Here is a 23,654-nt window from a genome sequence, read left to right on the forward strand (position 1 = left end):
ACTCCTTTCAAAGTAGCCCCAACAGTGTAACCAAAACACGGTTCCGGAATAAAATATTAAGAACACTTTTCCTTTCCCACCTATCTGCCGACTTCAGTATGCAAAAAGCCATCTCCACACACCCGCATCTCTCCAGGGCTCCTGCCCGGAGTTCGGGGTGGAGATGCGTCCCGGGAGGCGGGGAGGAGTGTGAGCGGGCGATGGGACACAAACGAGTCGCTCACCGCGGCCACCCTGCGCCGCGTCGCCAGCCCAGAGGTTCAGGACCCGCACCTCGCGCACGCCTCTCCGCCCAGGCCCAGCTAAAAGCTCCGACTCCGGCTCTCGAACTTCCTCTCCGGAGTCATTTATTCAAGGCGAACACATCACCCAAGTACACGTCACCCAGTTTCAAACACAGTTCTGCACCCCAAACAAACCCACACACCTCAAATTCCCCTCACAGTTTCCCAAACTCCAAACAAGAGACCCCACCTCCAGGATTCAAACCTTCCGCCCATCGGGGAGACAACCAGGAGGAAAGAGTTGGGGAGCAACCGACGCCTTTCCATTACCGCCCCCACAAACTGCCCCACCCCAGACCCTGCGTCCGGGTCGCCCCCGTCGGAAGCCCCCCGCTTCCTCCCTCCACTCAGTCGGGCCGCTTAAGAGACCCATCCCCAGCCCACTCACTTTCTCCCCCAAACCCCTCCAAAAAAACAAAAAGTGAAGAGAAAGAAGTGAGGAAAGAGACTTGAGGTAGTGCGGCTTCCAAACCGCTCGACTCACCTCAGAATCCTTGCTGAGTTCTCTCAGCCCGGCACAGCCCCCTCCCCAACGTCCCGGTACGAAGGGCTGAGGTAGGGAGGAGGGGAAAGCGGGAGGGGGAGGGGTGTCTTCCGCGTGGGGCGCCCGTCGGGAGGGGACTGGGGAGGGGTTGAGGACGGCGCAGGAAGAGGAGAAGGGGGAGGGGAGGCCCCTATCTCCCAGTCTCCCCCTGAAAACCTCCCTTGTCTCAATCACATCAGACTGACTGTCTTTGTCTGGCTGACAACCGCCATATTGATATCAACAGCCCCGCTCCCACCTGCTGCCGCCTAGCGGCCCTGGGAGTTGTAGTTCCTGCCTCCCTTGAGTAAAGGCGCCGGACCGGGCGTCCGGAGGCCCCAGGGAACTACAGCTCCCGGCAAGTACCGCGCCCATCCGCCTTCCCACAGGGAGGAGGGGAAAGGGGCGCCAAAGCCGTAGGGACTACACATCCCAGAATACCATGGATCCCGGGCCCAGAAGGGGGACATGATATCATGCTGGGGTGGAGAGGGAGGATGAATTGGCGGCCGGGATGAATTTGAGCTGACGGAAGGAGGTATTCTGAGAGGAAAGGGAGGAAAAGGAAAGACGACCACAGTTCCCATGATGCACGGAGAGATTACTACATTTCCCATGATGCAGCGGGGGGGGGCGTAGGGAAGAAAGACTGCATGTCCCGCGATGCTCTCGGCTGGCCGGTGGCGGAGATTGAACCGGAAGACGCTTTCTGGGTCTGAGGTGTGGAGTGACTGGTATTGAACAGCCAAAAGTCCAATATGAAACTGGTGAGTCTCCGCTCCTAGGTCAGAGGGCATATCCTTTTGGACTTCGTCGTTTCCACCTTGGGAAGGGAACCGTCGCGGAGGAGGGGTGTCAGTTAGGGACTAGAAAGTGGGGTGGACTAAGGAAAGCTACTGTTTGTTGCTGAGGAGTTTGAATCCCACCCCCGACCCCCCGTAACTGCCTGGTCTTATTCATTCCTTGGCGGGTCCCTTTGGTTAGATAAGAGATTGACTCTGTCACCTTTCTTCACATACAAACTAACATTGGGCTTAATGAACCAGGTCTGATTTGTTTCTCAGCTGCCACGTGAGTGTTATAATGGGTTAATTTCTTTCCACGAGATTGGCACTTGATTAGCGTTTCTTCCTATGGTTGTTGAGAAGGCTTTGGTTAACATATGAACAGAGTTTAGAAAATACTGGGCAGAGCGTAATCTCTTATTAAATTTTCCGTTATAGACTCCTAACTGCCCTTGCTTTTAAGAGAAGGACGAGGTCAGGGTGTGATCTTGGAGGATTTGAATCTTAAACCCTGTGTAAGATGGGCTGCGAGGAAGTGTTAAGGCGTTCCAGTCTAGAGCTGTAAGGGACTGCGTGAGCCAAGGTTAGATGGAGCATGCCAGGATACCTGGAAAAGTCTTTGCATCACAAAACTCAAACATTTGGCTTATAGGAAAGCTGCTCAGGCCTTTGTTTTGAGCCATTTTACTCTGTGCACACAGATTTAACTAGTTTACTCCAACTGTATGGGATTAGTAATAGCATAATTAGAGTAGAGAAACAGGTGTGAGATGCTGTTTCTCAACCTTTTAAAATTCATGTTCCTGCAGCCAAGTGTTGTCAGGCTTTACTTTCTGTAGTTTTTGTAGAAAAACAAAAGGTTTCTTTTCTTAATTATTTGAGCATGCTTTTGCAAAGTGCACGTGTACGTACACACACACGCTACAGGCATATATACTCTGCACAGTGTCAGCTGTTTTCTGAGAAGTCAGAGAAAGTATTAAAAGTGAATTCAACTCCAAAACTGTCTCTATCTACAGCTGTTTTAGGTAAGGAGAAGGGCACAGATCAGTAAACCTTGAGAGTAACAATTTGCTCCTGGGTCAGTTTAGGAAACATTTAAAAATGCAGAATTGAAAGTCACCACCCTTGCTCTAAAGAAGCATGCAATCTAATGAAGAAGATACAAAGGTAATGAAAAAGTTATAATTCACTGTGTTCATGTTCAGGGTTTGGGGATTGAGAGGATAATGAGGGTGCATGGGGAGTGTGAGACAGTTCCTTGGAAAGGTGACTCTTTAACTGATAAGAAGGGTGAGTAGGCTAGAACCTTCTTGAAGAGGGTTCAGTTTATAGAAGCAACAGAACTTGGCACCAGAATGGTTGAAACACATACCATGTTTCCTCAATAAAAAATAAATCACAATTGGTGTGCTTGGTGCAAAGGCAGGCAAGTGGGAAACAGTTTTTTTCCATAACAACTCATTTGCTGAGGGTATCAGAGAGTTAGGGTTTAGTTTACATATACTTTGGTTTGCTTATGAACTCCTCCTGCTTATGTTATTTAAAGATGTGAAAACGTGGAAAAAAGTAGAAACTCACTTTTTTTCCTTTAAGAACCATAAAATGCCTCAGAGGAAGAGGAAGTATTGTCTATATTCCCTCCCTCTTTACTTGTCATCCACGTAGTACATAACTAAAAATCATTTGGTAGTTGATGATTTATAATGCAGAATATCTTTCAACACAGCAAAGTAGTTTCAAAAACATTAGCACATTAGCACTCAGTAAGTTAGACTTCTTTTTTGTGTCATGCCTCCCATAGAGTTGGAATAAATCCTCTATGGCCTAAAAATTTTAACTTTGTGTACTGCATCAGAAATATGTAGTAAGCCATATTTTGTATTTATATCATGAAACACAGAAATACATTTTATCAAGCACATTCTTGTTTTGGAGATGATGGCTTCTCCAAATATCCATCCCACGCACAATCTATGACCACATCTTGTTGATTCTGCAGTTCTTGAACTGGTCTGTGTCTCTTCAGTCCCACTAATACTCCCTTTGTACGGGCTCTTTTCACTTGACACTTGGATTTCAACAAGGCCTTCTAACTGGTCTCCCTGCACTCAGTCTCAACACCCTCCAATCCATTCTCTACCCGGTGTCCCAGAAGTTGCTTGAAATTGCAGCATTCCCTAAAACCCCTCAGTAGCTTCCTTTGCCCTTAGGATAAAGTCTTAACAATTCTTGACTTACCTGGTCCTCCCAACTTCTCCAGCCCTCCTCTCCCTTGATCTCCTCATTCCAATTATATTGCACGTCTTCCAGTTCCTTGAACTACCCCTGCTCTCTTTTTTTAAAATTAATTAATTAATTTCGGCTGCACCAGGTCTTAGTTGCAGCATGTGGGATCTTTAGTTGTGGCATGTGGGATCTAGTTCCCTGGCCAGGGATCGAACCCCGGCCCCCTGCTTTGGGAGTGCGGGGTCTTAGCCACTGTGCCACCAGGGAAGTGCCCCCCACCCCACTCTTTTGCCTCTGGGACTTGAAATCTGTTCCATTGCCTCCACTTCTTTTTTGCCTGACTTATATATTTCTTTATATATTTCAGATCTCTGTTTAAATAGCACTTCTTCAAGGTTTCCTTGAATTAAGTACCCCTGTTATGTGCTTCCATGGCACACTTCCTTTTTTATGGCACTTGTAATTATTGGTTTTATGTCTGTCCTCCATCTTGTGGATTCTTGAATTCCCAGGGCCCGACGCATTGTGTGATGCCACTAAATAGTAGTTGAATAAATAATTCTTGAAAGATTGTCAAGGTCTGTTAATATTCTTGAGAAAATATTAAGGGGTGAAGTCAAAACATTACAATAAGCAATAACCATTGGAGTGAAAAAGAATGATTGCTGCCTTTTATGGAGCACTAACTGTGTGCCAGGCGTTGTGCTAGGGAGGTACTTGCTATTTAGTGTCACATTTTATCCTTTGATCTAGATGATAGTGTTCCCATTTTATGGAAGAAAAACTGAGCCTTCAGGAGATGAAGTGGCTTGAAGTTACACACATGAAAAGAGTGGTAGACCCAGGATCTGAACCCAAGATTCCTTCCTCCAGAGTCTGTTGCTTAATGAGGGCAGGGACTCTGGTGCTTTGCACAGGGACCAGCACATGCTGGGTTATCTCTCACAGAAACGAAGCCAAAGTGCAGACTGAGAGAAAGTTCATTCAAGGATATTTTCTAAAATAGCTTTAAATCTGAGTTTGGCTGAATTAAGATCTTAAGAAAGATTATTGGTAAAAAACTAAACTCTGGGGACTTCCTTGATCATCTAAAGGGCTCCATATCAGAGCATACTAGTTGAGTGCCCAGGTTGGTGTCTATACTACCCAATTTAGCCTCTGTGATGCCATTTATAGTTCTCTAACCTTACCCATCACTGTCTTGGTGGCTTTTCACACACCCAAAGGAAGACACTGGATGCCAATATAATGTAATCCTTGGATAGCTCCTTCTTAGAGAGATACCAGCTCAAAGGATTTTAATGACTGTCTATAATATCAGGCAGCTTTATTTAACTAAGGAAAATTAATTGGCACCTTCAATTAATCAGAATAATTTTGAAAGGAACAGGAAAATTAGAAACGTGTTCTCTAAATTAGCACATTTTAGAGCATGTTCTGCTTTTAGTATAGATTGAGCCTGATTGGGTGCACCCTGATGGCCAAATTCATCAAAGGGTAGAAACTAGAATTCACCTGGGTCTTTAACAAAAGACCATGAGACAAAAAAAAAAAAAATACCGAATACATTGACAGAAATTGAATTTGAAACATTATGGCCAGGAATTTAGTCGTTAAAATAGATGAAGGTTAAAGTGAATAAAATGATAAGCAGTTCAAGAATGCGTCGTGTGTCATACTTCCTATAGATAGTTCCAGTGATGGAGAGAATCTTCTAGTTTATTCAGTCAACAAAGATTTTATTATACAACCACAGTATACCTTTGGCATTCAAAAGTTTAATACTTTCCATTCTAACTATTACATTTGACCCCAAAGATCGATGACAGGGAATTATTTGTAATTTTGCTGAGGCACAAATTTGAATGTGCCTTTAAGATGAATGACAGGGGCTTCCCTGGTGGCGCAGTGGTTGAGAGTCCGCCTGCCGTTGCAGGGGACACGCAGGAGACACGGGTTCATGCCCCAGTCGGGGAAGATCCCCCATGCCGCTGAGCGGCTGGGCCCGTGAGCCATGGCCGCTGAGCCTGCGTGTACGGAGCCGCAGCGGGAGAGGCCACAGCAGTGAGAGGCCCGAGTACCACAAAAAAAAAAAAAAAAAGAAGTTGAATGACAATCCTTAGTGAATGAGCCTGATTGCCTCAGAATCCAGGGCTCTCTGCAGTTCTTGTGGCCCACTTGTTAAAGGTCTGAAAGAAAGGTCACTTAAACGCTTGTTACGTTATACTTTTTGAATTTGATGGAGGAAATTATATGCTGTAGTTTTATTTACAAATTTAAAGCCTCAAGAAGGCCTTGAGGTATATTCTTTGGTGGTCTATGCTCCTCTATGAAAATGCTGTTTCATTACTACTGGCTTTGGGGAGTGGTGGGGAGGCTCAAACTTAACTCACCATGTCTCTTAGGAGAACAGATGGAGCAAAGCAGTGGATCCATGGGCCGCTTCCAGTGGAGGACAAGTAAAGCACCAAGTGGAATTGTAGATTATAAAGAAAATATTGGCTTGAAAGGGGCAAATCCTGCTCCAAGGTCAATTTAACAAATCATTAGAAAGGGGTGTGGTTAATCCTCACCTTGGATCTGAGTGCGATGAATTCTTCCTGCAGTTTTCAGACTTGCAGAATCCTTTTGGCTTCTTAGGCTTTGGATCGGGAACAGAAAATTTCTCGCTGTAAAGTACAAACACTCGCAATTTTACCAGGACTTAATTCACCTATTTCAGTACAATTGTTAAAATGTCAACCTGATTTCACTATCTTTTCTGTGTTTCTCTTTGCTGGTTGATTAGAGTGCCCTCGTGTGTCTTTATGATTTAATATCATTTCAAGTTTTAGAAAGGTCACGTTTTATCATCACCACCTCAGTGTGATAGGTTTTTTCCCTTTAGAATGCTTTCCTCAAACTCTGAAAAGTGACATGAGGCCAAATCACAGACATTGTTCAATAGAGCTCTCAGGTAAAACCGACTATTTTAGTCGTGGGCATTTCAAGGTCCTAATGGTTACCCTGAAGATTAAATCTTTTATACTTAAGGCAAAAAAAATATATAGCAAGGTTTTTTTCAGTAACAGTTGACTTGAAAAGAAAATTTTATATTTGCATGTAATACATATAGTCTGACATACAGAACAAGCATGACAGCATTGCTGTTACCTATAACTGCAGTAGCACATTTGTTTTGTGACTGGCTTACTCTGGGTACTCAAATCCCTCTGCCATTTGCTCTGATGATCCACAAAGTGTACTTGAAGGACAAGGGCCAAGAATGCATCATGGCCACAGAACTCAGTAAAACCTAGCATTCCAAATGGAAAGTTCTCTCCTGGCTTGCTGAATACCAGCAGAGGTCCAGGGGTAAACTGCTCTTCAGTCATCATCATTAATTTATTCATTCAACAGATCTTCCTGAACACCTGCCTCTTCTGTGCTATGCATTACCCAAGGTACTAGGCATATTCCAGTGAAGAAAACGGATTTACTCTCTGCCTTTATGGAATGTAAAGTCCAGCGGGCTTACTGTGCAGTTCAAACAATATTACAGTGAATTTTCTGATGTAGTGATATTGTTGGGCCCTGGCTCAAGTAGTTTTTGAATATAATGCTTCAAAATGTATTTAATTGTATCCTAGAAGATGCCTTCTTAAAATTGTAACAGACATGGCCAATTTGCCCACTGGTTTACCATTGTACCAATCATGTATGAGAATACATTTCCCCACTCTTGCCAGGGATGCCATCTGTTTCTTTACTCTTACTATGTGTCTTACTAATGTAACCATCTTCTTTCGTCAATCCTCACACCCTCTTGTCTCTTAGACTTCGGCTATATTTAGTAAAAGGTCCTTACAGTAGTGATGTATGGATGTGGGAAAATGTACCAAAAAGAGGAGCATATTTCTTCAGATAAAAAAGTGGTGCCGTGAGAATCTTTAAAAGGAATTTTTCAAAGAACCTCTGGTGTTGCTTTGAAAATGCTGATGCGTGGGAGCAGTAGTTGTTATTATAAGTATTATGGGGTCCGGCAGATTGGAGAGGCAGCTGGGTCAAGTGTGTGTAAATGGCAGAGGAGACCTCCGTGCCCCCCAGAAAGGAAAGGGATGACCGGTGAGATGAAACTAGGAGTTGGCATATCAGGAAGGGCTAAGTCAGAAGGACAGATGTCAGAATTTGCGGAGATCCTGAGAAAAGGCAAGAATGCTAACAGAAGATGAAGGGGAATAGGAAAGACAGTAGGAGAAAGGAGTTAGCTTGAAAGCCCCAAGGGGCTCGGTGATCAAGACTAAATTCCCAGCCTGTGGTGGGAATTTTACTGTGAGGAAACAGGAAGTTTAAATTGCCCCTGATTGACCATATATCTGAAGGAAATGCCCTAAGGGTCTAAAACATTTTAATTTATTGAAAGCACAGCTGAATGAACTTTAGCTCTCTCAAGGATAGATAATCAGATAGATGATGTTCAAGAAAGCCATTCTTTAATAGGAATTGTAAAACTAACACCCTTTTTGCCCTTAAGGTGCAGTTAATTTTTCATCACTCATGCTTATGAATGGGGTGGGGGAACGTGAATAATAAAAGATCTTGCATAATCTATTCTTCAGATTTATGGCCTAAGCAGAGATTGGCTTTTCTTAAATACAGTATTTCTGCATTTTTCTATTCCAGTAAAATAGAGAAAGGCATAATTAGATGTTCTAATTTAATAAGTCTTCCTTCTCGTATGTTTTCTCAGTGTATGAAAATACAGGTAAACAAGTAGTATTAATAATGTAAAGGATATTATTATAATTGTTGCTTTTTATTAACATTTTTTAAATAGCTTTATTGAGGTATAATTAACATACCACAAAACTCATACATTTAAAAGGTACATTGCAGTGACTTTTAGTAAATTTACAGAGTTATCCGACAATCACCACAATCCAGTTTTAGAATATTTTCGTTACTCCAAAAAGATCCCTTGTGCCCATTAGCAATCCCCATAACTACCTCCAGGCCCAGGCAACCACTAATCTATCTTCTGTCTTGTAGATTTGCCCTTTCTGGTCATTTCATATGAATCGATTCATGCAATATGCAGTCTTCTGTGTCTGACTTTTCATTTAGCATAGTGTTTTTGAGGTTCATCCATGTTGTAGCATGTATTGCTCAGTAATATTCTATATGAATATGTCACATTTTGTTTATCCAGGTACCAGTTGATAGACATCTGGATTGTTTCCACTTTGGGGCTATTAATATTGTGCGGACATAAGTTTTTATTTCTGATTTCTCCATGTTTTCATTTCTTTGTCTTTCATGATTACACTGGCTAGAACCTCCAATACAATATTGAGTAGAAGTGGTGCAAGCAATGGTGCCAGTCTTTTTTCCCCTTCCCAGTCTTAGGGAGAAAGCATTCAGTCTTTCACCACTGAATACAATATGAGCTGTAGGTTTTTCATAGTTGCCCTTTATCAAGTTGATGATGTTCCCTTCTGTTCCTGGTTTGTTGACCATTTTTATCATGAATGGGTCTTGGATTTCATCAAATCTTTTCCTTTGTGTATCAAGATGATCATATGGTTTTTGTCCTTTATTATATTAATATAGTATATTAACTTAGTTGAATTTTTAATGTTAAATCAATCTTGCATTCCAGGCATAATTCCCAGTTAGTCATGATGTAGAATCCTTTGTAGATATTGCTGGATTTAGTTTGCTGATATTTTGTTGACGATTTTTACGTGTGTATATATATATATATATATTCATGAGAGAAATTGGTCTGTAGTGTTCTTATGATGTCTTTGTCTGGCTTTCGTATCAGTAATATTGTTCTCATAGAATGAGCTGGGAAATGTTCTCTCCTCTAGATTCCAGAAGAGTATGTGTGAAGAATTGGTATTTCTCTTTAAATGTTTGATAGAATTCATCAATGAAGCCATCTGGGCCTGGGCTTTTCTGGGAAGATTTTTAAATGACTAAGTAAATTTCTTTACCTGCTATAGGTCTCTTCAGATTTTCTCTTTGTGCATTACATTTTTTTTTTTTTTTTTTTTTTTTTTTTTTTTTTTTGCGGTACATGGCCCTCTCACTGTTGTGGCCTCTCCCGTTGCAGAGCACAGGCTCAGCTGCCATGGCTCACGGGCCCAGCCGCTCAGCGGCATGTGGGATCTTCCCGGACCGGGGCACGAACCCGTGTCCCCTGCATCAGCAGGCGGACTCTCAACCACTGCGCCACCAGGGAAGCCCTGTGCATTACATTTTTTAAAAATTGTGATAAAATATACACAACATAAAATTACTGTTTTAACCATTTTTAAGTGTACAGCCCAGTGACATTACATTCACATTGTTGTGCAGCCATCACCACCATCCATTTCCAGACATCACTTAGCATAATATCATCAAGGTTCATCCATGTTGTAGCCTGTGTCAAAATTTCCTTCCTTTTTAAGGCTGAATAATATTCTTTCGTATACCACATATGTTTTATACATTCATCTGTCAGTAGACACTTGGGTTGTTTCCACCTTTTGGTTGTTGTGACTAAAGCTGCTGTGAACATGGATGTACAAAAATCTGTTCAAGTCTCTGCTTTCAAATTTTTTTGGTATACGCCCAGAAGTTGAATTGCTGGATCATACAGTAATTCTAATTTAATTTTCTGAGGAACCAACATACTGCTTTCCGTTTTTTACATTCCCACCAGCGATGCACAGGGGTTCTGATTTCTCCACATCTTCACCGCGCTCGTCAACACTTGTCATTTTATCTTTGTTCGTTTAGATAATAGCTATCCTAATGGATGTGAAGTAGTATCTCAGTAAGGTTTTGATTTACATTTACCTAATGATTGGTGATGTTGAGCATCTTTTTGTGTTTCTTAAAATAGGTAATACATGCACATTGTTTAATTTTTTAAAAATCTGTACACAAGTTTAAAAAAGAGAGAGAGAAGATCCTGTGCCACCTTTATCTTCCTCCCCAAGAGCAATCTCAGTTGTCAGTTTCTTGTGGATCCTTCAGAGATATTCCGTGGAAATATACACATGTGTGTAATTTCCATCCCTTTTTTGTTTTTTACATAAATGGTGAGATGCTGCCCACACTAGTTTTGCATATTCCTTTTTCTTTTTAAAGTTAGAAATGCATCTTAGAGATCATTTCATGTCGAAATTTAGAACAGCTTCATTTTATAAAACAGCATGTCCACACCTAATTGAGTCTGCATTTAACAAGATCCTGGGTCATTTGTTTTCATGTTACTTTCATTCTAAACAATGAAATAGTTTCAGTACTCCTTGCAAAAAAAAATTTTTTTTTAATATTTGTAACAGACACTTTGTCTTTTCATTGTCTAAAGGAGGAGTTTAGAATCATGGATGTTAGGCTGGAAGGTAGAGTTCTCCTTCCTCCACATATATCCCTCCCAACTATTTGAGTATCATTCATTGTTACTTAAAGTTTAGGGCATGGTTTTTGTTGCTAATATAATACATAACATGTGAAATTAGTGTCAGCACGGCTCAAAAATATGTTCAAACTATTGCTAGAAAAAAAAGTCAGTTGCACGGTGTTTTGTTGTTTAGGTATACCGTAATTTAGCTAACCAAACCTTCCTCTGTGAGCATGAGGTTGTTTCCAGTCTTTAGTGATTAGAAATCTTGTCACATAGATAATCTCTTTTGTGAGCATTTTTGGAAGTGTATCTGTAGGATATATGTCAAAGGGCATATGCATTTTTTATTTCATTTTATTGCCAAAATGCCCCCATCGCAACTTAGCAGATTACACTCTTTGCCAGCAGCATATCCCAACTCACCACTACAGTGTTATCATCAAGCTGTCTTATTTTTTTCTCCTGGGAAAGTGAAAAAAATGGTATGTCATTATACTTTTTTATGTTATTTTTCTCTCATTATGTATAAGACGTGGAACATCTTTTCATATGTGTAGAAAAGCACCTGTATTTCCATTTCCTTTTCATCTCTCTTCTCCCCTACTTGATCTATTAATACTACACTGCTAAACTATTTTACCTTCTGTAGCTCTAGAGTGTATTTTAATATCTTGTAGTACTTGTTCCCACTCATTGTTCCTCACTTCAGAATTTTCCAGACTACTCTCCTTTATTTTTCATATAAAATTTAGAATTATTAGTTTCCAATAAAATCCGTTTCATATTTTGCTTGGAATCAGGTTAAATTTACAGAATTTAAGGAGAGAATTGACTTATTTCTTTCAACATATCATTGAGTCTATCTAAGAACAAGAAATGTCTTTTCCTTTATTTAAACCTTTTTTTAAGCATATCTTTTTTGTTGTTACTGTAATTGGAATCTTTTCTTACATTGTTTACTTACAAGAAGGGTATTTCTTTTTTGCATTCTCTACACAGCCCTATGCTGAACTGTCTTATTTTAATATTTAGTAATCTTTCCATTTAATTCTCTTAGGTTTTTAGGTGTATAACTTTGCAGATAATTTTTTTAACCTCATTTTTTTTTCCTGTGGTGTAATTACATTGACTTATACTTCCAGAATATTTTGGAACAGCAGTGGTGGTCGTAGACATCTGTGTTCTATTTCTGATGTGAGTGGACATGATGCTTGAACTCAACATGGCACTGTTACATTGACTTCTGGCTTGAAATTTTTGTGTATTTTAATTTACATACTACAACTGCTTTCTTGCTCCAAAATTTTCTAGTCACTAAAAAAAGTGAGATTCTTTCACATAGCCCAACAGTAAGTTATTTTCTAAGAGGAAGATCTATTTGTGTTGTATTGTTTGTTCTAGGCAGTTAATTATATCTTGCAAGCCATTTCCAGACTTTTGAGAAAACAATGGTTTTTATAACTTAAAGTCTTAGGTGGTACGTAGCAGACTTGTAGAAGTAAAAGACTTCTATGACCTTAAAAGAAAATTGCAAGGTTTCCTTGGAAAACAGAACAGCCAGAAATAGTTTCTCTCTTTTTGTACTTAAGAGCCAGGCCTGATAAAGGCAAGAAATGTAAACAAATTGTCTGTTAAAATAAACATAATTACCACACAAAAAAAATCTGTAGAAACAAAAAGGGATTCAGAGCCCTAGGCAGTGACTTATTTATTTTAAACTGTATTTGAGTCAAGCTGCATAGATCCAATAGGAAGAAACTGTTGATGAACAACTATGTGATAGTTAAAACTAACAGATAAGAGAAGCCGTACATCGTTTGGCTCTCTAATTGTATAGTCAATGAATGTTATTAAATGCCTACAAAACCTCGGTGCTGTGGAGCAAACTAAAGATGAGTAAGACATAGACCTTACCTCTCAGTAACTCACTATTCAACAAACCATAGATAAGTGTACTGTGTATACTGTTGATGTATGTGAGTGAGTGTATGTGGTTTTAGTGACACACTGTGATAAAGGCAATAGTAAGATCAGGATTATGAAAGATGAATTCCACCCAGAGAATCAAAGTTTCCTAGAGAAGTAAAATTTGAGCTGGCCTTGGAAAGCACCTTGGCTGACAAATACATCGGAGGAGGAACATGATGGTCTTATCCCAGGTAGTTCCTACCCTCTTCCCTACCACTCCCACCCCACAAAATAGTAATAATAATAGTAGGAGTGAGAGGAAACTTTGAGAGGTGATAGATACGTTTATAAACTTGATGGTGGTGATGGTTTCATGGATGTATACTTATCCCCAAACTCAGCAACTTATTTATATTAAATACATACATATTTTCACATGTCAGTCACACCTCAATAGAGTGGTTTTTAAAAAGATTTGGAAGTGAGGTGTTCAGTTTTCCCATAATGTGCATATGCACTTTATATGTTTTTTGCTCTGTAGCAGTGTGTACAAAAATAGACACATTTCTGTCTTCTCACATTCTCCTAATTCATTACTTTAGAATATCAACATTTTTATTATATGTGTGTTGTTAACATCTGAAAGGTTAGTACGTGTGATTGGAGCTCTAGCTCGCTGCAGTTGGGACCTTGCTGAGTGTACTAGGAACTAAAGTTAGAAAGGTAGATTGAAGCCACAGTGGTGGACTTGGAATATAAGACTTAGCGGTTTGAGAAGTAACAAAATAAGGATTTTTTTTTAAGAAAAAGTTTCAGGGAAGTTTAAGAATTTTTTAACACCTAGAGCCTTTAAATTCATCCCTTCTGAAACCTAGGACAAAGGAGTTAGAAGAACTGTATTTTACACACTTAAAAACTTTGGAATGTGAAATCAAAAAGTATGATTCATTGCAGTTACAGAAAATATTTTTAAAAGTGAAATATAATCAAAACAAGAAGCATTAGGGAGCTTAGCAAATGCATCAAAGTAAATCAAAGTCAGAATTACCTACTTAGGACAAGATTTTTCTGAGCACCTTACAAGGACCTCATAAACAGTAACAGAATTAATAAATACATCAAAAAGTGAAAGGGGGGCTTCCCTGGTGGCACAGTGGTTGAGAGTCTGCCTGCCGATGCAGGGGACGCGGGTTCGTGCCCCGGTCCGGGAAGATCCCACATGCCGCGGAGCAGCTGGGCCCATGAGCCATGGCCGCTGAGCCTACGCGTCCGGAGCCTGTGCTCCGCAACGGGAGAGGCCACAACGGTGAGAGGCCCGCGTACAGCAAAAAAAAAAAAAAAAGTGAAAGGGATCCAGAGAATCAGTGGGACCAGTTGTTGGGCGCCATGTAAGAAGAGTGCCCAGATAGGAAAAAGGAGAGAACGGACACCCTCATTGATTCCTTGACATTCACCTTTACTGAGAAAGAGTTGGGGAGCCCCATTCCTGCAGACCTGCTAAATGCGTAGAATATTCTTGGTCACATCAACAGGTTGAGTAGAGAGAAATCACCAGAAAGTGTGATGTTGTCCTCAGGGTATTTTTTTAAATAACATTTTCAGATAGTAAAACTAACATAAATTTCAAGTGTGCGTGCAGTTTGATGAATTTTTATCTAGTTATGCATCTGAGTATGTTCTCTTTCGTGTCTGGCTTCTATAACTCAACACTTCGTTGACCTGAAAGTTTTGAAGGATGAAATTGTTGCCTTGTTGGTTAAACTGTGTGACCCAGCTGTACATAGCAACCTGGTGGAGGACTGGCAAAGTGACTGTGGGATTACCATCTCCTTGGAGTGTTCTTGAGGGGGCCCTGAGATATTCAGCCTGGCAAAACCTATTTCTGGGCTAGGCAAGCTGCTGCCATTCAATGGGAGATGTCAGCTGAGACAACATGATTTCTTTTATAAAGAAATCCATCCAACTAAACTGTCAGAGTTCTTCAAAGGGACTAAATAAAAGAAAACTTGTTTCTTTAATTCACTTGAAGTTTTAGAATGCTTTTCTCAAAATAAAAATAGCTCTATTATAGAACCAATACATACTCATAAATTTTTTTCTGAATATAATGGAAAGATATAAAGAAGAAAACACAAATCACCTGTAATCTCACCACCTAGAGTAATCACTGTGTAACATTTTGGTATATAATCTCCTATGATGGATGTGTGCACTGATATCCTTTAGTTGCTCTTAGGCTATAAATCTGTTAGGATCAGATTCAGCTCTGAGTGATAAGAAGCCTGAAGTAACCATGGCTTAACAGTTGAGATGTTTGTTTCTCTCTTAGAAAGGAAGTCCAGGGGTAAAGAGTCCAGGTCTGTGACCATTAGAGACCCAGGGTCTCCTGCTAGCTTGCTGCCCCACCATCTTCAATATATGCCTTACTGTTTGTGATCCAATGTGAGTTGACCAGCTCAGGCCATCAGATCCTTTTTCTAGACAGCAGGAAGGAGGAAGGGACAGGGAAAGGCATGCCCCTTCCCTTTGCTTATTTCTCAGAGTTGCACACATGGACTTCAATATATTCTTTTTGGCCAGAATTTACATGAAGTTACATGACTACAGTTAGTTGCAAGAGAGACTGGGAAATCTCTATTCCAGGTGGCCATAATTCCAGCTGAGATTTGGGGTTCTCCTGTGAAAGGGCGAAGGGGAATACAGATAATGAGACAACTTTCTGTTACAAGCCTTTCCATTTTGAATGTTCATGAGCTCATTTTGAATCTTTTTATAGTATTACGTTGTATGGATTTATTCTGCTATTGAACATTTTGGTTTCCATTCCCTACTATCCCACACAATACTAAAGACAACGTATTTTTATTTACATTTTTTTGCACCCATCTGGGTGTTTGCTTAGTGTCAATTCCTTAAGTAAAATTGCTATATATGCACATTTTAAATTTTGATTCAGTATTGCTCTTCAGATACTCTTTCCTTTTCACTCAACAGAGGTAAATGAGAGTTTCCATTTCCCCACATCCTCATGATCAGTTTCTTTATCCTGTGCTAGTGTGCGGAGAGAGCATTTTCTCTCAGCGTAGAGAGAGACAGCCAACAATGTTTGTTCCCAAGCCAACCCCTGTTTTCCTTCCCTCACCCTTAATATTTACTGTCAACACTCCCACCCTTCGTGAGCTTCTATTGGGGGCAGGGGGGGTGTTGCTTTTTATGACAACTCTCTCCTTCTTTACTCATTTTCATGGAAAGCCAAGTCAGAGGACAGGATAAGCAAGAGGGAGCAGCCATAAGTGTCAGTTACCCAGCTGTGGGTGATGTTTAGCCACGCTCCAACCAGAAAGTGGCTTCTCTGTGTTTACCATGCATGCTAGAGATTTGCTGCTCAAGTGGAAAATTATCCCTCTATTTTATCCAGCTGTGTAGTCAGTGTGACAGTGAGTGCGATTGGCACCTTTAACAGCTCTCCTGCAAGATAGAATCAAGAGACAAAGTGGAAGAAAGTGAAAGATTACCAAATAAAATTGAAATGTATTTATAGAAATTTCTGAGTGTTGGAGGACCTGGCCCAAAATTCTTAGCAGGGGTAATAGTTCCAAATTAGGCAGGTTTGGCTCAGTGGAAGCTGGTTTAACTCAGGATGCTGTGGTATCAGGCAGGGATTCTCCACAGAGTGTGCTTTCCCCTTTCCTGCTACACTAAGAATCTTCTTATACACCCTGTTAGGGCATGGCGTGTCTTCTAGCAAGCTATAGTTATCGATGGCTGTAAATGTGTATACTCGGGTGTGTAGGTGCAGAGGAAAGTTCACAAGCCTTGGAAGAGCTTGGTTCCTCATTTTTAAAAGAGGTATTTGGACTAGATTATGTTAGAATCCCTTCCATCTTATAAATCATGTAATTTCTTATTTGCATAGAGCTAGTTATAAAAGAACACAGTGGCATAGATATTTCTTGACTGGTTATATAAAAGACCAAAGAGTTTTGGTTGACCCAGTGAAATGATAGAATAATGAGAGACAATATTTTTGTGTTAAAAGAGAGCTTAGAAATAATCTAGTCGGGACTTCCCTGGAGGTCCAGTGGTTAAGAATCCACGCTTCCACTGTAGGGGTAACAGGTTCTATCCCTGGTTGGGGAACTAAGATCCCACATACCCCATGGTGCAGTGAAAGGGAGGGAGGGAGGGAGGGAGGGAGGAGGGTAGGAGGGAGGAGGGTGGGAGGAAGGAAAGAAAGAGAAAGAGAGAGGGAAAGAAAGAGGAAGGAAGGGAAAGGAAAGGAAGGAAGGAAGGAGAGAGAGGGAGGGAGGGAGTGGGAGAGAGAGAGAAAGAAAGAGAGAAAGAGAAAGAATCTAGTCAAGTCTCCAGATGAAGACATTTGAGGCCCAAAGAATTTAGGGATTCGTTTGGATTAACACTAATTTAGAGGCAGAGTTAGAACTAATGCTTTATGACTAGGTTAAAGGAGATGTTGGATACTATGGTGTACAGCTCAGCAGTAAGATCTGACTCTGGTTTATTTAAGCTAAAAATAAATTTTCACTTTGGAAAACAGTTTGGTAGTTTCTTAAAAGGTTAAACATATATAGCCTAGCAATTCCACTCTTAAATTTTTACCCAAGGGAAATGAAATTGTATGGCTCTACAAAAATCTGTATGTGAATATTTATGGCAGCTTTATTCATAGTTGTCAAAAACTGAAAACAACAACCCACATATCCATCAGCTTGTGGATGTTATCAATAAACATCTATGGTACATCCATACAATGGAATACTTCTTAGCAATAAAAAAAGAGTGGGCTATTGATATATGCAACAACAAGGATGACTCTCAAAAGCATCATACTGGTAGTGTTCGAGATTTCCAGTTGCTCTGCATCCTTGCCAGCACTCGTCAGTCTTTAGTTTTGACCCTTCTTGTAAGAGTGTAGTGGTACCTCACTGTGGTTTTAATTGGTATTTCTCTAAGGACTCATGTTTAGCATCTCTTCATTTGCCATCCTTATGTCTTCTTCAGCGAATGCCTCCTCACATATTTTACCCATTTTTATTTCATTGTTTATGCTGTTGTTGAGTTGTAAGAATTCTTTTTTTATAAAACATAAAAATGATACTTTATTAATGTGAATTTATTTTCTAAGTTAAAAATCGTTACATTTATGTACCATAAAATCAGTCAATGAGGAAGAATGAGGCTCTTCTGATAAACACAAAAATCTGAAATCAAGGGTCAGGGAACTACCTTCCTGTATTAACATTGAATTTATTTGTGTTTTTCTAAAATAAATTTATTTATTTATTTTTGGCTGTGTTGGGTCTTTGTTGCTGCACGCAGGCTTTTTCTAGTTGTGGCGAGCGGGGGCTACTCTTTGTTGCGATACGGTTGCTTCTCATTGCAGTGGCTTCTCATTGCGGAGCACAGGCTCTAGGCACTCGGGCTTCAGTAGTTGTGGCATGCGGGCTCAGTAGTTGTGGCTCACGGGCTCTAGAACGCAGGCCCAGTAGTTGTGGTGCACGGGCTTAGTTGCTCCGCGGTATGTGGGATCTTCCCGGACCAGGGCTCGAACCGTGTCCCCTGTGCTGGCGGGCAGATTCTAAACCACTGTGCCACAAGGGAAGCCCAATTTATTTGTTTATTACTTTGGCTGGAGTTGTAAGAATTCTTTTTAATTTTCTGTTTTCAAGTTCTTTATCAGATACGTGTGTTGTAAATATTTTCTCCCAATCTCTGAGTTACCTTTCGTTTTAAGGGTGTCTTTTGAAGAAGTTTTAAATTTTTATTAAGTTCAATTTATAGGTTTTCTTTTCATGTTCTTGTTCTTTAATCTAAGAAATCTTTGCCTAACTTTCCCTCTCTTTTTCTAGAATTGCCCTATCCTATACAGTATCCATCAGTTGCATGTGACTATTAATCAATAGAATTTAAAATTCTATTTTATTTTAATTAAACTTTAAATTAAAAGCTGATACTTGATTCAGTTATTGAGGAAATTTTAAGTATGTTCAGAAGCTCTATCTAAAATCTAACTAAAACTATTTAAAAAAGAAAACTTTATCATGACTTTATCATGGGACTTCCCTGGTGGTCCAGTGGTTAAGATTCTGTGCTCCCAATGAAGGGGGCCCAGGTTCAATCCCTGGCCAGGGATCCCACATGCCACAACTAAGAGCCTGCATGCCACAACTGAAAGACTCCCATATGCCACAACTAAAGATCCCGCACACCGCAATGAAGATCCCGCATGCCGCAACTAAGACCCAGCGCAGCCAAATAAATAAATTAATTAATTAATATTTTTTTAAGAAAAGTTAGGGACTTCCCAGGCAGCGCACTGGTTACAAATCCGCCTGTCAATGCAGGGGACACGGGTTCGAGCCCTGATCCAGGAAGATCCCACATGCCACGGAGCAGCCAAGGCCGTGTGCCACAACTACTGAAGCCTGTGGTCTAGAGCCCGTGCTCCTCAACAAGAGAAGCCACGGCAATGAGAAGCCCGAGCACCGCAAGGAAGAGTAGCCCCCGCTCAACTAGAGAAAGCCCGTGCACAGCATTGAAGACCCAACGCAGCCAAAAATAAATTAATTAATTAAAAAAAGTCAATTCACTTCCCCCACCTTAACAAGTCAAATTGTTGTTGTTTTTTAAATGACTATCATTAGGAAATGCCACATTTTTTAAATGTTAAAATATACTAGCGTACAACTTCTCAGGGATATGGAAATGACTGTTGGCAGTCTTAATTAACTAATTGAATGCTCTCTCTTCTTGGTCTGTTCCAAGCTGTCTGTCTTAGAAGTAACCTAACAGGGGTTAGGTAGTGGTTCAACAGGGAAACAATATTGAGGGAGAAGTTAGAAAAATGACTAGAAAAAACTATAGTCACTTTTATTGCTGAGATTCTTGGATTTTTTTTTCTATCCAACTATCCTATCCATATCAAATCTGTTGCTCTTAGTATAATACACTGTTACAGTTTTTCTTCTTTCTAACATATTAGTGGAATGATTTAAGAGAAAGTATTTGGAACTTGTACTCGTTTGAGTGCAAAATCAGTTTGTTATTAACTGGGTGACCTTGGTCCTTGACAACTGGATTGGTATCGATAGTATTTACTTCACTCAGTTTTGGGGTAAGAGCTAATTAAATATTGTATAGAAAATATTTGTCAATAATTCTTATTGTTAGTGAAGGTAATTCATACAATGATATTTTCAATTCCTACTCCTTTCTAAGCAAGGGTCTACTTTTTAGAATTCCCTTTCAAGTGTCAGCTTTGATGTGTATTTTTATGAATATGTATGTTTTATAAATATAACTATCATATTAATATAACATTTCTGGTAATTAGATAATTATCAATATCATTTGAAAATCTTCTCATAAAATTAAAAAGCTTTGCTGAATCTTGTTAGAGAAGTGTTTTGCCAAACTGCATAAGACTATAAAGCATCAAGGAGTTTATTAAAGTTACTAACGTAATCTCAAAAATTTAGACAAAATCTGGGAGTTAGTTTTGTTTCCTTCCTCCAAGGCAATATCTTGTTGAATCATGAGGTAGCAGTCTCACTTTATTTCATTTCCATTGCCATGTCAGTAGTTTTAAGTGTTGTTCACTTTGCATCAGGACAAATATAGTATCAAAATGAAAATCATGAACTATTATCATTAGTAGTTCCTTGAAAATTAACAAGTATACCTAGCAAATGCTATACTAATACTAAAATATCCATTAAGATCTCTTAGATTTTATTTTTGTACCATGAAACTTTTGTCATAAGGAAAAGAGCACTACAAATTTTGACAATAGTAGGAAAGGTATAGTTACATAATTCTGATGTCTGCGGAGAGGTGTCTGATAACCATACAGGAAAGACACTCTTGGCCTCATTACTAACATTAAATAGATGTTAATAGTTTACCTTTTTTTTTTTAGATCAGATCTCCTTCCTCCCCTCCCCGCTTTTGACATAAGTTGTATCTAAAGCTAAGATCCCCAACCTTTACTTTTCCTCCCTCTCCAGAGGTTACTACTTTCTTCAAGTTGATGTGTATCCTACCCATATGTGCTTTTATTAGTTTAGTATATGTTAAGGTGTGTGTATATTCAGTATTATTAGGTATTGCCAAATTATCCTCCAGAATGATTGTACCAATTTATACTACATTTTGACTACATATTTCCAATACATTGTAGTATTAGTCTGATTTTAGCCTATCTAAATTGTCTTATTTAGCCTATCAATTATTGTTTTATTTTGCATGTCCTTGATTCTAATGATACCGAGTTCTTTATATCTTTATTTTTTGACCACTCTTTTTTTTCCCATTCTGTTGGGTTTTTTTGGTTTTTGGTTTATTTCTTTTTGGCTGCACTGTGCAGCATGCCGAACTTCCCCAACCAGGGATCCAACCCATGCCCTCTGCAGTGGAAGCGCAGAGTCTTAACCACTGGACCGCCAGGGAAGTCCATTTCTGTTGAGTTTTAAAATCTTTTTATTGTTGTTGATTTATACGAGCTTTTTATACTGAATAGGTTCCCAATGCTTTTTTTAATAACACATAATGGAAATATCTTCTCTCAATCTCTGGCTTGTGTTTTCACTCTGTTAATGGTGTCTTTTGAAGATTTTCAAAGTACCATAGTCAAATATATGAATCTTTGTCTTACAGTTTGTGCTTCTTGTCTCTTAAGAAATTCTCCACTATCCCAGAGTGATAAGGTATTTTCCTCTTTTTGTTTTATTTTTCACTACAAGTTGTAAAGTTTTTGTCTTCATATCTTAAGTATTTAAGGCATCTGGAATTAATTTTTTTGTGTGGTGTGAAATAATTTTTTCCAAATGGGTTACAAACTTTCCCAGCACCATATGTTGACAATGGTACTTTTATCATATGTCCTAGACATGTATGTGCCTCTTTTCTGGACTGTTTATTTCTTTTCCATTGGTCCATTACCTATCTTAGTGCAACATTCTACTGTTAATTACATTATAGTAAGTTGTAATACCAGAAAACTTAAATCCTCTCTAATCATTGTTCTTTAATATTTTTTAGCTAATCATAGCCCTTGACTCTTTCATATGATTTTTTTTTAATTTTATTTATTTATTTATTTTTGGCTGTGTTGGGTCTTCATTTCTGTGCGTGGGCTTTCTCTAGTTGCGGCGAGCGGTGGCCACTCTTCATCGTGGTGCACGGGCCTCTCACTATTGCGGCCTCTCTTGTTGCGGAGCACAAGCTCCAGATGCGCAAGCTCAGTAGTTGTGGCTCAGGGGCCTAGTTGCTCTGTGGCATGTGGGATCTTCCCAGACCAGGGCTCGAACCCGTGTTCCCTGCATTGGCAGGCAGATTCTCAACCACTGCGCCACCAGGGAAGCCCTCATATGATTCTTAATTTCCATAAAAAGTAGATTAGTGAGAACTGATTTTTTTTTTTTTTTTAGTAGAGAGATTTATTTTAAGGAATTGGCTCACTTCACGTATAACGTAAGAACCTTACAACGGTGTACTTCCAAGTTCTCCCTCCCATTCTTTGTGCTGTGGTGCTCACACATTTTATTTTTATACATGTTATAAATTCCACAATATGTTGTTACCATTTTTCCTTTAGACAGTTAATTATGTTTTTAAACAATTTTTAAAAGAAAAGTAGCTTTTTATATTTTCTTTTATTTTCACCACTTTCAGAGTTCTTCACTTTTTTTATAGATTCTATTATAATATTCCTTCTTTCTAAAGAACTTCCTTAACATTTTTGTAACAGAGTCTGTTGGCAATGAATTCTCTCACCTTTTATTTGTCTCAGAGTCTCTTTTTTTCAGCTAAGTTTCCCTTTGTTTTTTACCTTTTTTTCTTCCAGTTTTAATGAGATATAATTAACATACAGCACTGTATCAGTTTAAGGTGTACAGCATAATGATTTAACTTACATATATCACAAGATGATGACCACAGTAAATTTAGTGAACACTGATCATTTCATATAGGTATAAAATTAAAGAAATAGAAAATTTTTTTTCCTTGTGATGAGAACTCTTAGGATTTACTCTCTTATCAGCTTTCATATATAACATAGAGCAGTGTTAATTATATTTATCATGTTATACATTATATTCCTAGTACTTACCTATCTTATAACTGGAAATTTGTACCTTTTGACCACCTTCATCCAATTCCTCCTCCCCCCACCCCAACCTCTGGTAACCACAGATTTGATCTCTTTTTCTATGAGTTTGTATGTTTGTTTGTTTTGAAGTATAATTGACATATAACTATTAGTTCCCATTACACAACATAGTGATTCAGTATTTCTATATATTTCAAAATGATCACCATGATAAGTCTAGTACCATCTGTCACCATACAAAGATATTATATAATTATTGATTATATTCTCCACACTGTATATTTCAAACCCATGACTCATTAATTTTGCATCTGGAAGTTTGAACCTCTTAATCTCTCTTACCTATTTATTTCTATTTTTAACAAGAGTTTATTTTCCTTTCCAATTAACGTTATTTTTAAGGAGAGTTTTATAG

The 23,654-nt window shown here is 39.2% G+C and overlaps 2 protein-coding genes across 8 annotated transcripts in view; one reads left to right on the plus strand and one right to left on the minus strand.

The window, feature by feature from the left end:
- Window positions 1-1,062, minus strand: part of HMBOX1 (homeobox containing 1) — a 176,637-nt gene extending 175,575 nt beyond the window's left edge. For 3 of the 6 annotated variants that reach the window (XM_033429849.2, XM_012533332.3, XM_033429848.2), the window contains exon 1: window positions 769-1,058. The gene's annotated coding sequence lies outside the window, so the exon portion shown is untranslated. Of the gene's footprint in view, window positions 1-768 lie in introns of all 6 variants that reach the window. The other 3 variants (XM_033429851.2, XM_004270713.3, XM_012533333.3) reach the window with 2 other exon arrangements.
- Window positions 1,063-1,292: 230 nt separating this feature from the next.
- Window positions 1,293-23,654, plus strand: part of INTS9 (integrator complex subunit 9) — a 111,902-nt gene continuing 89,540 nt past the window's right edge. The window contains exon 1 of one of the 2 annotated variants that reach the window (XM_033429841.2): window positions 1,293-1,574. In XM_033429841.2, the coding sequence (XP_033285732.1) occupies window positions 1,566-1,574 (9 nt within the window). In that variant the 5' untranslated portion in view covers window positions 1,293-1,565. The remainder of the gene's footprint in view (window positions 1,575-23,654) is intronic. The other variant, XM_004270711.3, reaches the window with a different exon arrangement.

This window comes from Orcinus orca, chromosome 6 (genome assembly GCF_937001465.1).
Source record: "Orcinus orca chromosome 6, mOrcOrc1.1, whole genome shotgun sequence".
Taxonomy (NCBI): domain Eukaryota; kingdom Metazoa; phylum Chordata; class Mammalia; order Artiodactyla; family Delphinidae; genus Orcinus; species Orcinus orca.